The sequence below is a fragment of the Peromyscus leucopus genome, chromosome 19 (genome assembly GCF_004664715.2).
Source record: "Peromyscus leucopus breed LL Stock chromosome 19, UCI_PerLeu_2.1, whole genome shotgun sequence".
NCBI classification, from domain to species: Eukaryota; Metazoa; Chordata; class Mammalia; order Rodentia; family Cricetidae; genus Peromyscus; species Peromyscus leucopus.
The window spans coordinates 48,477,762-48,494,215 of NC_051079.1; the positions used below are offsets into that span (position 1 = coordinate 48,477,762).

At 45.1% G+C, this 16,454-nt stretch overlaps 1 protein-coding gene across 1 annotated transcript in view; it reads right to left on the minus strand.

Moving 5' to 3' along the window:
* The window catches only part of Hmgxb3 (HMG-box containing 3), a 52,199-nt gene that overhangs the window by 13,682 nt on the left and 22,063 nt on the right, over window positions 1-16,454 (minus strand). The window contains exons 7-13 of the mRNA XM_028890081.2: window positions 15,734-16,137; window positions 13,510-13,682; window positions 13,285-13,382; window positions 10,320-10,418; window positions 8,677-8,823; window positions 3,266-3,567; window positions 2,414-2,541 (exon numbers count right to left, since the gene is read on the minus strand). Coding sequence (XP_028745914.1) covers window positions 2,414-2,541; window positions 3,266-3,567; window positions 8,677-8,823; window positions 10,320-10,418; window positions 13,285-13,382; window positions 13,510-13,682; window positions 15,734-16,137 — 1,351 coding nt within the window. The remainder of the gene's footprint in view (window positions 1-2,413; window positions 2,542-3,265; window positions 3,568-8,676; window positions 8,824-10,319; window positions 10,419-13,284; window positions 13,383-13,509; window positions 13,683-15,733; window positions 16,138-16,454) is intronic.

Below are 16,454 nucleotides of genomic sequence, written 5' to 3' on the forward strand. Positions count from 1 at the left end.
AGTGTAAGGACCTGAGTCTGGATCCCCAGAACCCAGGAAAAGGTGGCATGGCAGTGTATCCGTAGCCTTGGCATGCCAAGATGGGAGGCAGATAGACTTTCTGGGCTAGGCAGCCTGCCCTAGGCAGCAGCCAACAGGAAACTGTCTCAGACAAGGCAGAAAGTAAGAAACGACACCCAAGGCTGTCCTCTGACTGCCACGTGTACACCAGGACACACACATACACGGAGAAAGATTAAAAATGGACACTTCATCAAAAACCACGCATCCACCATTGGTCATTACACAGACCACTTAGGATGGTTAAAAACACCACCATGTGCTAGCATACAGCTCAGACAAAAATTCTCACACACTAATGGAAAGAATGCAAAACAAGAAAGCCTCTTTGGAAAATGGTTTGGCAATGAATTATAAAACTAAACATATGCTTACCATTTTGGATCTTATATTTACTTAGAAAAAATGAAAATGTATACTCATCCACAATCCTGTCAACAGATGTCTGTAGCAGCTCTATTTGTAATTGCCAAAAACTGGCAGCAATTCAACCATCCTTCGGCAGGTAGATGGAGAGACTAGCACATCCACACAAGGAAAATTAGTCAATGATAAAAAGGCACATACTAATGCACAGTAGGCGGGAAACAGGTTGGAGGACTATATACTATTGCTGTATGTACACAACGTTCTTTAGTAGAGGACATCAAAGGAACGAGAATTAAACAGCTACCAAAGGAGGTGAGTTCAACTCCAAGGGAACAAAACAAGAGGCCTGACTGTGTCAGGATTCAGTACGTGTCAGACAGAACTCACAGAACATACAACAAGGAAACTCTACTCTATGTAATTTCTCTCTTCTTTTTTTTTTTTCAAGACAGGTTCTCTCTATGTAGCTCTGGCTATTCTGAACTCACTATGTAGGCCAGACCATATTGGCCTCAAATTCAGAGATCAGTCTGCTTTTGCCTCCCAAGTGCTGGGTACTCTATGTAAATTTAAAGAATTTTAGTTAAGACATATACAAAGCACTGGCCTACACAGATTACAGTGGAGAAAAATGGGCACTTTAACTCTGGGTAGGAACACAAAATAACAAAGACTGGCAATACAAGATTTCACATGAATTCAAAAAACGGCAACATAAGGTTCAAGACAAAGAACAACCATGTCTTAATCCTCAGTACGAATTCTATGTGTCAATTCAGGATTCACACTCTTACAACTGGTACATGGGTTTTCTTGTTGTTTGGGTTTTTGAGGTTCAAAGACAATTTTATTTGTGTATTTAAAGAAAAACGCCAGGGCAGGAAGTTGTAAATCTCAGCAGCTGCCCACAAAAGAATGGAGAAGGGAAAAAGTCATGCCCTTGAGTAAGCTGACATGGAGGTTGGCCAGCCACCAGGTGGACAAGCAACCGTATGTGGAGGAGCGCTTTGGATAAAGAGTAAAGAAGGCCAAAATACCAAAGAACGCAAGCCAGAAAAGAGAAGAAGAAAGCTGTACACAGTTTAAAAGTGTTGAATAAAGGAGAGAGTACAAATACAGCAATCCCACTTTTGAGAATTTGTCTAAAAGAAATAAGGACACACATAATTATTTAATTACAAGCAAGACTGTAAAATGGAGCACCAAACATCCTTATTAAAGGACTATTTCTCTACTTGTTGGCAGAGGAAGATGCCAATGATAGAGTGCTAAATAAAAATAGCATGTTCCACACACCCAGCACGCTCCACCGTTGTGCAAAGAGAACCTAGAATGGTACTCACACTTCTCTAGCTCCTGATGTTCTGCAGACAATGAACGTGTCTGAGGATCAGAGAGTGAGTGGTGTCAAGTGTTTATCTCAAGTGGGATTACTGTCATCTTTTCTAACTTGTCTGTACTGACCAGCTTTTCTACAACTAAGATTTGGGTTTTGCTTTGAGACAGGGTCTCACTATGTAGGCCTGGCTGGCCCCAAACTCACAGAGCTCCACCTGTCTGCCTCTTGAGTCCTGGGATTAAAAGTATGTTGAGGGCTGGGCAGTGGTGGCACACGCCTTTAATCCCAGCACTCGGGAGGCAGAGGCAAGCAGATCTCTATGAGTTCGAGGCCAGCTTGGGCTACAGAGTGAGATCCAGGAAAGGCACAAAGCTACACAGAGAAACCCTGTCTCGAAAAACCAAAAAAAAAAAAAAAAAAAAAAAGTATGTTGAGAGCTGTTATTTGTAAACTAACTAACTAAAGACTCTAGAGCAGGGTCACACCTGAGGAAACTGTCACTGAGGTGGAGGCAGTCAGGACAAAGACCGATTCTTCAGAAGCTGCTAAGAACAGATGCAGTACCCAGAGGAGCAAAGCTACAACCAATATGGTAGTTCCCAGACCTGTTCTGGGGTGCTGAGGACAGAGAAGGTCAGCACCTACCTGTGTAGATGTCCATGAAGCTGTGCAGGGCCAGACAATGAGGGTTTAGACACATCTTCACCTGGGCAGTGACCACCTGCAGCCGGCTAGCTGTCAGGAGCCAGCATTCCTGAGGCCCGGCGGGGGAGCTAGTACCCAGAACAAAAACCAGGAGGGAAGTCAGTCTCCTTCTGCAAGCTACAGGAGTGTAGCCAGAAGCAAAATTCTCTAGACTTTACTGCAACCAGCAAAAGAAGGTGCTGGAGCTGTGTTTCCAAGATTGCCTAGCTGAATGTCTCCATTTCCTTGAGATCTGGGCTAAGAAATCAAACTTACAAGGTAATCAATCTGACTCTCAAGTTATTATATGACTTAACCGGCTCCACAGACAACTCCAGGTTATGCTGGGCAGGCCAGAATAATCTAAGCCCTAGGCTGGAGATGGCAAGCTTCAGGCATCTCTAAAACTGATTGCTAATTCAGAAAAAAATGTACAAAAGCTGTATTTCTCTTCTGTGGTATGTTTTGCCTGCATGCATGCATGTGCACCACATGTGTGCTGTCTAGTGCCTATGGAGGTCAGAAAAGGGCATCAGATCCTTTGGAACTGGAGTTATGGATAGCTGCGAGCTGCCATGTGGGTGCTGGGAATTGAACCCAGGTCCTTTACAAGAGCAAAAACTGCTCTTAACCTTTGAGCCAACTCTCCAGTCTAATTGCTAATTATTTTACCATTAGCGACTGAGAAGGTCAAGGAAAAGCTAAGGAATGCACACACTAGCATCTCTCCCGGTTAACTGCAGCTGTCTGAAGAAAGAAGCGACAGGAGCCAAGTGAGCTGGGGCGGCTAGGGTGGGGTAAAGTGGTGCTTACTTTTGTCCCCCCTTGAATAATGGGCTGCTACAGAGAAGGCACTGCGTGGATGGAGACTCATAATAATTCGACCAAGAGGTCTGCTCGATGGTGACTGTCTCCTCACTCACGTTGGACAGGATAAGTCGAGAGCTGTTTAGTTCATGAATCAAGGCGAAGACCTCAGCCAGCTCTGACTCGTTCTCAGGGATCTGCAGGACTTTACGCAGCAGCTGCAGCGTGGACTGACGCTGGATCTCCCTCTGGGTTGTGGTCAGGGGTTCTGTGGTACTTGGCATATCTCGGTGTGGTGAGCTCACCTCCTGAGAGAAGAGTGGATCAAATCATTAAGCTGTGGGTAGAGAGACAGGCTCAGGCCAAAGTCATCAGTCTGCAAAGAGCAGAGGGATGGGCCCATGCCTGGGGTGGGAAAAGAAGTGCCTATCAGTTAAGTTTAAATAATTCCCCGTGCCGCTAAAAGCTCTCTGGAGCTCCATTTTTCTATCAATAAAACACATCTCTTGGCAACAGATTTAACTGCTAGCTCCCACTCATGGGGAGGTAAGAGACCTGGTGTTCAGTTCTGGAGAGGACACTAGTGGCTGGACATGTGGGACCGACCACAAGGCAGTTTATTTGATTTCTCTGAGACTTAATATCTTTATCTGGGAAACAAAGGACAAAAACACAGGTAACCTCCGGAGACCTGAAAAGAGAGAGGAGAGATGAGGACAGTTCCCTAGAAGCTCTTGCCCTGACCCAAGTGTCTGAATTCTCTCCCTCTGCTCACTTCTGCCAGGCACAGAAAGGGTCGGCCACACTGCTGGCACTGTGGTGTGCAGGGAGCACTCACATCAGGGTCACTAGGACTGTGGACGGTTAGAACTGGATGGAGCCAAACACCTGCCTTCCAGAGGGGCACGTAAGCCCAGAGAGATTAAATGAATGAATGGGGAGTTCTGTTACCCTATCTCAATCTTAGGTATTGGGGCCACTTTCCCCACTGAAATGAGGAAATTGCCACACCTCCTACAGGAATGTTCAAAGTAGGTTTTTGTTCACCATGAACTTTCTTGGTTGGGTCTTTTTTCTTTGTGCTATCGTCTCAATGTTTTATATCCCTCCAAAATTCATGTCAAAATTCTACCATTTGGTGTGAGGTTAGGGGTGATCAGTCATGCCAGAGCCCCAGGGGTGGGGTTAGTGCTGCTCTGGAGGGGAAGGCAGGAGGACCACAAAGTTAAGGCCAACCTGAGCTACACAGCAAGATCTTGTTTCTAAATCAATCAACCGAAGGTGTCAGAGAGGTCCTTTCTACTTTTCATTGTATGAACACAGCAAGAGGGTGCCACACATGAGCTAGAAAGGGAGCCCTAGCCAGACAATGAGTCTGCTAGCATCCTGGATGTTTCAGCTTTCACAACTCTAAAAAACAAGTTTGTTTTTTAAAGAAACATTTCCTCATAATCTTTCAGTGCCGCTGTACAGACTAATTGAGATACTGCAAGTCAATCAATCAGCAAAGTGCCTGTGAGCCAGTGAGGAACATGAACGGTCCTGTTGATGCATAAACATGTAAAAGTCTTTGTCTTTAATTCTGTGCGCCTTCAGGATCCAAGGGAGTTTTATACACTCCTGGGACAAGGTTCTCAGGTGGATCTCCTCTGCCTCCTCTGTGCTCCCTGAGCACATCCCTTCACTGTTGATCTTCAGTCAACATGACTGAATTTGGAACCATCCAGGAGATACACCTCTGGATGTGAGGTTGTTTCCACAGAAGCTCAACTGAGGAGAGAATATCCACAGAAAGTGTGCAGATCCCCTCCTTCCGACCCACAGGCTAGAGTGCTACACAGATCAGAGATGCCTCGGCAGGTGAAGATTAGACTAAATTAGATATCAGCATTTTACTCAGCAGACAGGAGCTCAGGGGAAGGGATCCTTGGGAAACTTCAAGGAGTCTACTGTAAAGCCCTGCCATGGGAAAGCGGATCCATCGCCTTCCTCTACCACGTGCTCTCCACTGGAAGTGAGACATTTATTCCTAATGTCTCATGCCAGGAATACACATGGTGGAAGGAGAGCATGGATCCCAGAGCTGTGTGGGGCCAGCCTGCTGCACACTAGCATTCCTCTTGTTACTCCTGATCTGCTGAGATCCCCACAGCACAGCCTGAGTCAGGCTACTCTGCCACCACAACTTTCCTGCCATGATGAACTATGCCCCTTAAACCAAACCTCAAGGAGAGCAAAGTTCTCCTCCTTTTCTTCACTCTCCCCGCCCTGCCCCAGACAGGGTTTCTCTGTGTAGACCTGGCTAGCCTGGACTCACTCTGTAGACCTGGCTGGCATCAAACTCCAGGGAGCCATCTGCCTCTTTTCTGCCTTTAAGCTGTTTCTTGTGAGGTCACGGCAATAGAGAAGTCACTGATGCAGTCACTGGACCCTCACTGGTGAGGAAGGGCACCTGCTTGTCTGTTCATTCTTCAAACCAGCCAGAGACCTGTGTCACAGTCCTCTCTAGCTAGCTGCAGAGTAACGAGAGTGTGTTTTCTTCCTAAGAGCACTGTCTCCCTGTCTGTAACCGTGTGGTTACTTGTCTTTCTCCTGCACTAGACTATAAGCTCCTCAGGGAAGGGGCCAGGTGATGGCCACTTCTGAACACCTGGCTCATGTGACATTCAACATATGTTTGATAAATGAATGAATGAATGGCTGCAAAAGAATGAGTAACATCAGCACAGGCCGTCCTGGAAGGTTATGTATTCCCTGCTGTGGTGACACTGAACTACATCACCCCTTTGGAACCAGAGATGAGGACAGAAAGGACTGAAGGCCACTCCAGCCAAGAGATGGCGGTACAGCTTCAATTACAAGAGCTGCAAACCAAGCACAAAGAGAACGAATGTGCTGCCCCCTGGGGGCTCCAGAGGCTACACATACACAGTCTAGTTCCTGACATGGTTTACTTTTCTGAATACACATGAGCATTGAGACTCTCAAGTAAGATGTGAAGAAAACATCAATGCCATTAGATAGATTTGATGGCCAGAGAAGGCATGCTCAAAAACAAGCATCTTAGGTTTGGGGTTTATTTTCTTTTTCTTACTGTTTTGTTTTTCTTATCAGGGTAGAAATCAAACCCAGAGCTTCCCAAAGGCCAAGCAGGAGCTGTTGACTAAGCTACAGCCCCAGCCAAATCAATCTAGAAGAGATTAAGTTCTGCAGGGAGCTGAGGGAAGCAGGCAACCCAGTTTGTACAACCAGCACTACAAGAAGAGGAGCATGATGCGTGCTCACAGAAGCCCGGGTAGGAAAGCTCACTTCCAGTGGAGGGCACGTGGTAGAGGAAGGCTATGGATCCGCTTTCCCATGGCAGGGCTTTACAGCAGACTCCTTGAAGCTCCTCACGGAGCCCTTCCCCTGGGCTCCTGTCTGCTGAGTAAAATGCTGATATCTAATTTAGCTCACCTCCCTCTTTCATCTCACTGACAGGAAACTAAAGCTCGAAAGTTCAGCGTCCTACTCAGGATCACAGCCACCAGGCCTCTACGGTCCAAATCCTAATTTTCATCCCATCCCCAAATTAGTTCCACTTCCCTTTCTCACAAGGTCAGTGACCCTGACTAGACCTCAGGCCAGAGATAGACTTGGCGGCCAGAGAGCAACACTCATCGCCATAAAGGCTCCCTCCACGCGCAGAGAACTTAGTCGGAAGCAGTCTCCCCATCTTTAGTCTTGTCTGCTCCCAAATCTTGTTAATTTCGGGTTGTTTTTTAAAAGATTTATTTATTTTTACTTTGTATGTTTAAATGCTTTGCCTTATGTATGCCTGTACATCACCTGCATGCAGCACCTGCAGAGGCCAGAAAGGGCATCTGGACCTGAACCTGGAGTTACAGCTGTCATGTGGGTGCCAGGAATTGAACTCAGGCCCTCCGCCAGGGCACTCAATGCTCCCGACCTCTGCCCCAAGTCTCCCTTTTCAAATAACGTCCCTCTAGGCCTCTCCCTGGCTGACAGACTCTCGGTAGAACAGTTCCAGTGTTTTTCCTCTGACGCCTGCCACCCTACAACACCTTCTCCAGCCAATGGAAAACTCTTTACTTTAACGCCAGCCACTGGCTGGGGCTGTAGCTTAGTCAACAGCTCCTGCTTGGCCTTTGGGAAGCTCTGGGTTTGGTTCCTACCCTGATAAGAAAGATAAAACAGTAAGAAAAAGAAAATAAACCCCAAACCTAAGATGCTTGTTTTTGAGCATGCCTTCTCTGGCCATCAAAATTCTGTCCTTCTTTAGAGACCCAATTCAGATTTGGAGTGGCCATATGTCATCTTTAATTCTTAACCTGTTCTAAGTGATATTCCCATTCCCCCTCACTTGTCTTGGGGCTGGCAGTAAATACAGAAGGAATAAATCAACCTTTCAGGTCCGAGCTAGACTTCTCTAGTAGTTGGAGTAAGAATGACCCCTACAGACTCTCATATTTGAATGCTTGTTTGGCAGTTGATGGAACTGTTTGGGAAGGATTAGGGGTGTGGCCTTGTTGGAGCAAGTGTGTCACTGGGGGTGGGTTTTGAGGTTTCCAAAGCACAAACTATTCTGTTAGCTCTCTGCCTTGTGGTTGCTCTCTTAACATGTAAGCTTTCAGCTGTTTTTCCAGTGCCATGCTATCATGCTCCCTGCCATGATGGTTATGGATTTGAAACTACACGCAAGCCACCAATTAAATGTTTTCTTTTATAAGTTGCCTGGGTGATGGTGCTTTGTCATAGCAATAGAACCACACCTAAGACAGTCTCTCATGCTCGTCTGTATAAGGCCTTGCTGTGCCACTCTTTCCAGTGATTGAACTCTTGCTTTTTAGTGGTCAATGTGTAGCCCCAAAGTTCATGTATTAATGGAATATATTAATCACATATTAATGCAACTTGAAAAGGTGTGGTTAAGTTACAAATGGATTACTCCATGAATGGATTAATGTGTCTTTGTTATGAAGCAAGCTCCCTCTGGCTCCTCGCTCTGTCTTAGAAGCCCTCTACCACATTATGAAACAGAGAGAAGGTCCTCATCACATGCTAAGCAGATACCAACCAGCACCACATTCTTGACTTCTTGGCCTCCAAAACTGTAAAGTACACAACCTCCTCCTCTATTCCATTATCCATCTAGGATACTTTGTTACAGAAGTACTGTAAAGTACACAACCTCCTCCTCTATTCCATTATCCATCTAGGATACTTGTTACAGAAGCTGAAAATGGACTAGGATATGGACTGATCTCACTTTGGTTCTGAGGACAAGGCCCAGAGAGAAGGTATTTCGTCAAGTTCAGAACATACAACCTGGTCCCAATCTGACTCTAACCACTAATCATGTGCTAAAATCAAAGCACAACTCAAGTCTAAGGCAAGCATTTGGGGAAGGAACTCACGGCCTTCGTGGTTTTCTCAGTCCTGTCTTTGGCAAGGTTAAAACCACAGCTGGGACAAATCCGAGGTTTGTGCCGGTTGGTGTAGACATAGCTACAAGAGGGATTTTTGCACTTTCCCCGTCCTCTCGATGTAGCCAGACCCAAATCCTAAAAAAGGAAGACCCATGTTTCAATTCTACAAAAATTAGGTTCAACTTGAACAGAATCAAAAGCCAGGATTGCCAGGTATTCGTTCAAAGCAAGTGGCAATTCAAATTAGATTTATCCTAACTTCTGAAGATTCTTGAAGCAAGATCTGTGGGTATCTTCTTTCACTTTTAATAAAGGATGCCAGGCTAGTCCTTCTCTAGCTGTAAAACAAGTGAGTTGACTCCCATGGTTCAGAAATTCAAGTGCCTGGGTATGTGATGCATACCTGTAGTCCAGCACTTGGGAATAGAGGGGAGAAGAACAGGAGTCCTAGGCTGGCCTCAATGACTCCAGATAGTTCAAGGCCAGCCTGAGCTACATAAGACTCTGCCTCAAAAAAAGGGAGGGGCAGATGGTTCATCAGTGAAAGCACTTGCAAGCAAAATGACCAAAGTTCAGAACCCCAGCATCCAAACGGCCAAGTGAGCAGAGCAGCTCACCTGTAACCCCAGCAATGGAAGGCTAATCAGTGAAGTAAGTTAGCCGGTGAAACAAGCCTGCTGTCAGTGGACTCTGCAGCTGACAGAAAACCTACCTCAAGAGGAGTGAGGTGGAGAGCAATCGAGGAAAAGTCTTAACATCAACCTTTGACACTCGCATACGCATCCGGGCATGCATAAACAAACATACACTCACACACACACGCACACTCACTTACTCACTCAAGGCTGGCTAGGCTAGGACTCCAGAGTGAGTTCAAGGTCAGGCTATAAAGTTTAGTGAGACCTTGTCTCAAAACCATTTAAAAAGTGCTGGGGGTGTAGTTCAGTAGTGGAGTGCTTGCCTGGCACACGAGGCTATGGGTTCAGTTCCCAGTTCTGTAAACAGTACAGAAATGGAAGGTAGGGAAACCCATGTGGGGAACCTAGATGAGCTGCTTTCCAAGCACACTTCTCAAATCCATGAAGATGATTTGTGTTTTATGTTTGTGCCTTAGAGAAGAAAATGCATTACTGCCTAAACTTCTCTGTGGAACCCTTTTGTCCTTTCTTTTTGTAAATTTAATTTATTTATTTTATGTGTGCAGAATTCTGCCTGCATGTCTGTCTGTGCACCACCACACTGTGACTGGTAGCTGCAGAGGCCAGAAGGTGTCAAATTCCCTGGGACTGGAGTTCCTAACAGTTGTGATTCACCGTGTGAGTGCTGGGAATTGAACCAGGATCCTCTGAAAGAGTAGCCAGTGCTCTTAACTGCTGAGCCACCTCTCCAGCTCCGGAACCCACTTTCTAGGCTAACATACCAACTCAAGACCAGACTTTGATCTCTAATTCAGTGGATTCACCCAGCAACCATCATTTGTATCACTGATGGGGCATTTAGCATCAGTCTTTCATACCTGGCCCTGTTCCTGCTGGGCTCACTCTCTGCTACTGCTCCTGGCTCCCCAGCCTCCTACAAACCTTCACCCACAAAAATCAAAACAACTTCCCACCACCAGGCCGCACACTTACCAATGTGACAGTGCAGCTGTATTTATATGGAGGAAACACATCTGGCTTCACCTCCACAACTTTCACCTGAGGTGTCCTGCTGCTCGAGCAATTTGACAGCTGTGGATCAGAACAAATCAGCGTTGGTTCCACACCGTAGGCAAAATCCTCAGGTCCTGGGTCCTAAAATCACCGGAGCTAATTCCCAGGGAAACTCTAGACCTAAGCTCCAAACGCACCCTGGGGGGTGCTCCCTGGCAGTCACCAGCACAAAGACTCCACTTGAGAGTCAAAAGTCCATGGGCTACCACACTTCAGATCAGCCTGACAATGCTTTAGGGAGACAACATTTGTAATAGCTGTCCATGCAAATACACAATTAAATCCCCTTAGCACAGAGGGAAGTCTGGAGTCTATCTGCTAAACTGTCATGGAATGTAAGGAAGATTATTGTTGTTTCCCCCCCTTTACTGAGATCTATAAATATTCTATAAGAAATACGTAATTATTTATGTAACAAAAATATATAGCATTCTAAATTAAGATTTGGCTATAACTGAATTTAGGTTGTTAACTAGTTTAAGAGAAACAAAAGAGCTGTGACTTTTAAAACTGAACAATGTTGCGGAACCAAAGGAATTATTTACAAAGAAGACTGCAGATCTGACTGAGTGACAAATTGCACATGAAGAGACCGTAGGAGCTGGAACTGCAGTGGACAGCTTCTCCTTTCTGCCCAAGAGCACATACACAGCCACAGCTTTACCACATCTGGGCAACAAACTGAACAGCTGCTGAGTTAAAAGCCAGTTAATATTGTCAGGACAAATTCAGAGCAACCAAAGAGAAAGTTACCCAACAAAGAGCATATAAGGAAGATGGCAGATGGATTTTCCTATGTCAACCTAGATCCTGACAGCTGTAAGCTACAGACCACAGTCCATTGAGAGGTAAAAGGTAGAAGACACCACTTGGGACCAGGAATGGGAACTACCAAAGTGAGTGCACAGAAGCGCAAGCCTTCATTAACGGTTTCATGTGTGTGCTAAGTGGGCTATCATGTAAAAACACATGTGTTACTGAGGGCCATAGCAACAGCTGAAAAATGCTGGCTTAGGGAATTTAGAAACCTACTCTAGATACATATGGGAAGAAAAGCTAGGCACAGGAGCACACATCTGTATACCTGGGAGGTTGAGGCAGGAGGCTCACAAGTGTGAGGCCAGCCTGGGTTATACAGCAAAAATCCTATCTTAAAAAACAAACAAAAAACCCAAAAAAACCAAGTACATGGAATTATGAAATAGGGGAAATCTTTTTTTTTTTTTTTTTTTTTTGGTTTTTCGAGACAGGGTTTCTCTGCGTAGCTTTGTGCCTTTCCTGGAGCTCACTTGGTAGCCCAGGCTGGCCTCGAACTCACAGAGATCCGCCTGGCTCTGCCTCCCGAGTGCTGGGATTAAAGGCATGCGTCACCACTGCCCGGTTAGGGGAAATCTTTATTATCACCAAACTGAATAAAAGTAAAAACCACAATTAAGATTTACAGAAACTATATTAGGACCACACCTTATTGGAGAGAGCTCAGTGGTTAAGAGCCCTGACTGCTCTTGCAGAGGATCCAGGTTCAATTCCTAGCACCCACATGAAGGCTCATGACCACTGTAACTCCAGTCTCTTCTGGCTTCCACAGGCATGGGCACCCATGTGGTGCCTAGACACAGGCAGGCGAAATATTCATACGTATAAACAGTGTTTTTGTTTTTTATAAGGACATATGAACACTGAAATTCAGACTACCAGATTTTCAAGTTGGTTAGTTCTAGGGGGAGAGTTATGATGGAATTTATTTTCTTCTTTCTTTACCTAAAACTTTCTGTACTCCCTCCATTTTAAATTTATTCTTTCATAATTTCATAATAAACATAGTATCTTCACATTCCTTTCTTCTTCCTCTTTTTTTCTTTTTCCTTTGAGACAGGGTCTTGATATATACCCAGACTGGCCTATAACTCTCTACGTAGTCCTGGATGGCCTTGAACTTTCAATCCTCCTAACTCAGGCTGCCAAGTACTAGGATTACTGTGCCTCCATATCCAGCTGAATTTTCTATAAAAACCAGGCATTCGTTTTTAAAGGAAACTAAACAGCCATAAAAATCAAAGCAGTGGCCTGACCCTAGATTTGATCCTATATGGAAGGAGAACATGCCTGGGTAAAACAGACAACACTGGAATACGAAGTCTGAAACAGAACACTAGCGTTCAGCAAAAGGATATCCCTATCCTTAAGAAATACACAAAGAAGCATTAAGGAGTAAAGTCTGTGCACAGATAGAGCAGATTGGGCTCATCTATGTAAAATCATTTTTAATTACATTTGGGGATGGGGACTGGATATATGGCTCAGTGATTCAAGAGGAATTCAGGACAGCATATGCTATTCTTGGAGAGACCTAAGTTAGCTTCCTAACATGCCTGCCTGTGGGCCTCTGACCTCCAAGGGCACCTGCACTCCCATGGACAAACCCATACACAGATACAGACATATACATAAATGAAGTCTTTTCAAGATTACACTGTGCATGCACGTGCACACATGGCAGGAGCACACACCTTGAGGCTGAAAACAACCTTCAGGGGTTGATCCTCTCCTTCTTCTACCACGTGGGTCCTGAGGACTGAACTCAAGTTTCAGGTTTAACAGCAAGTGCCTTTACCTGCTGTGCCAGCTTGCTGGCCCTGAGTCACATGTTAACAAGTGATTCTGGGTAAAGATTTTATGGGTGCTCATTATATTGCTTTTATTTTTGTATATTTTAAAACTGTATCTAAATAAACAGCTTTAAGCATGCACTTTATAAAAATGAAATTTCAATTATTATTAACATCCTCCTAGAGGCCTAGCATTGTAGAAACTGTCCTGTGACTCAAACATAAACACAGTGACCAGATTTCCATATGGTGCTCCTGTTGGGACTGGGTCTTACCTTGACTTCACCGGTGCTGGATGGCTGTTGGATGGACTGGCCCAGCTGTTTCAGCGTGCTTGGCTTCAGGCCACAAGTCCTCACAGAGGGAGTCTTCGCTGAGAGAACCAGAAGCCAACATGGTGACTTAAGCCACTCGGCTTCCCCAGCTCCCCCTCCCTTCTCCACCCCCACCCTGGCTCCTCACCAGCCAGCCCCTCTCCCTAGGTCTCAACTAGCTCTTACCCAGGGGAAAAGCCTGTCTGGCTCTGGGCAGTCCCAGGCCGCTGCCCCGGCCAACACTTGTTGGGGCTGGCAGTATTGCTCTCATAGGTCTTGCAGCAGCCAGCAATGAGGGCTTGCCTCGTGTTCTGCCTTTAAGCTCTGGGGCTTTGGGTCCAGTGGTGAACAGGTCAACTCTGGAGAAAGGGAAGAAAAAAACAACAACACCCATGAAGAAAACCCAGAAAATCTGGACAAAGGAAGGAAATCAAAGTTTAATATCCAAATAATACTTCTTTAAAGGCTGTTACAATGATTATTAAGCCAGTGGGCTTTAGACAACTTGAATTCAAATTTAGCCTTCATAACTCTGTAGGGCTCTAGGCAACTAATTTCACTTCTGTTAACCTAAAGTTTTTAAACATAAAATGGGAAGTAAATATCTATATCAGTTATCACAAAGACACAAATTAAATGAGTACTGTGGTGTACCACAATAATCCTAGAAGGAAGATAAGGGATTCAAGTCATCCTCAGCTACATAGTGAGTACGAGGCTAACTTGGGCTACATGAAACGCTGTATCAAAAACAAAATAAATAAATAATATAAAACTATAGAGAAGTGTCTACAGTATGTACCAGCAACAGGCATTACAGCTGTAACCTCTAACTTGCCTCTAATTAGAACAGTGCTACTTGAAGTCTATCAAGCTCCCACACGAGGGCAGCAGACATCTTGGCTAACAAACCTTGCCTGTTCTTAAGTTTTGCAGTGCCAGTGTTAAGTGCAAGGGCTGAATCATGGAAGGCCTCAATGATCAGCTTCTAAAGTGATTCAAATGCCAGTCTAAAGCCCACCGCTTCACGCTTTAGCATACTAAACTATCTCCAAAGTATACTGTTTTAAGGGGGAAGGGAGGTGGATTTAGAATATGCTAGAAGTTGTGTAAAAAAGTAGGACAGGGGCTGAAGTGATTCACTAGTTATCGTTTGCTGCTCTTGCAGAGGACCCAGGTTCAATCTCTAGCACCCACATGATGGCTCACTACTGTCAGTAACTCCAGTTCTAAAGACCTGACTCCCTCTTCTGCTGTCTGTGGGCACCAGGCATACAAACATACATGCAGGTAAAACATCCACACACAAAAAATAAAAATAAATCCTTTAAAAAAATGCAAGTAGGAAACACATGCGCACATAAATGGGTTGTTGAAGATGAACTCTTGACACAGTAGAGAAGTGGAAATACTGCCTATCCCTGGGAAATAATGACTACATAATGGGACAGAAAGGAGATTTTTTAAATTGTTATTTCTTATACTTTTAAAATATGAGCTATGTGAGCAAATTTCCATGTCATTCAAGCAAAATAATAGAAACCACATGTGAAACTGCCGATATTTTGTAGAGGCCAAATCCCCATGGGCAGAGGCTATCCTGTGTACTACGGGCTGTTTAGTAGCCCTTCCTCACTTAGACACTAGCAGCAAACCTCTTCCCAGTTGTGACAACCAAAATACTTCGCAACACTGCCCCAACATCCCCCGTGGGCAAGCTGTTCCCAGCTGAGAGCTACTGAGATAAGCAAGAAGTCTTCAGTGACAAGAACAGGACAGACTCTGGAGCAGAAGCCAGTTAAGGCTCTAAGAAAGGAGAGGGGAGAAAAAGTCCAAACTTACGGACTTCCTGTTTGGAAGGTACCAGCCTGAATGCTTTAAAAGCAATCTTTCCTAATCTTTATAATCAGTCTGTGAGATACTGTTGTTGTTGTTTTTTTTTTTAAATATTCAACTCAAGGTTTTTCAGAACTAGTCAAGAGACATCAGGTGACTATACCAAAGGTCAAACAGAAGCCAGAGATGACCAGGACTCAGAGTCTGACCACCAGCCTAGGAATCCTCCCATAGGACACCGAAATAAATTCTCTTTCTAATCCTGTATTCTGGATTGGTAACACATGCTGGGTTGTTTGTTGTTTTGTTTTGTTTTAAAACTCTGCTCACATGCTGTATCTGGCTCCTAACTGCTTTAGGAAGACTGACAAGAAAAGATGTACAAGGAATGGATGGCAGAGTGCAAGGGGAAGGTAAATGGCACCAGGTCCCTAGGCCACGGTGCGGAGTCTCTCTCTCGGGGCTCCGTCGCCTCTCTCGGGACTGCTATAGTGACTCACAAAGCAGACACAGGGCTCTTGCTTGGCTGCTGTTCTAAACACAGTCTCAATAATACAGAAGCACACTGGCATACCCTGGAGACTTTTTCTGAGCTGAGAGTAAACTGGAGGTGCTGGTCCCCTCTGCTGACGGTGGTATGTCATTGTCAGTTGTCCCCAGAGTGACCTCAGCCTGTATGCCACTCTTGACAATTGGTGTCTTAGTTACCGCTGTACCATGATTCTCAGGAACTTCCTTGACCATGAGATGAGCATCGGAGATAATCACTTCCTCCCACTCATTCTCCTCACCCACTTCTCTTGGAGGAGCTACAGTTAAGAGCTGGCTTACAGCCTCTGAGTTCTCCAGAGTCAGTTTTGAGGCATTTTCCGTAGAGGGACTCTGCTCAGTGATGACAGGCTGCTGACCTCGTTTGATCACAGAGCCTTTGGAAGGGACGCCTGGAGCCAGCTCCACTTTGACTTTGCCTGCCTTTTCCTGGAAAGAACAAGAAGAGCTTATAGGCACACAGCATCTTACAATGGCATTCCAAACGGTCTTTCATTTGATTCCCTTAAAAAGGCATGAGTAATCAGTGTGGAAACGAGTCTACAGAGAAGAGTTGGATCCAAAGTATAAAACTGGCTTCATCTAAGGCTTCTGCTCACTAGAGTGCTGGACCCCTCAGGAGCCCATCTAAAAGTACTTTCCTGACATGCCTTTTTCATCAGGTACTGGCTCTGCCTGTTCCACGTCCACTTCTCCCCATCTAGAAAGGAGCTGATATCTTGTAGTACTAAGTGGTTTACCTTGGT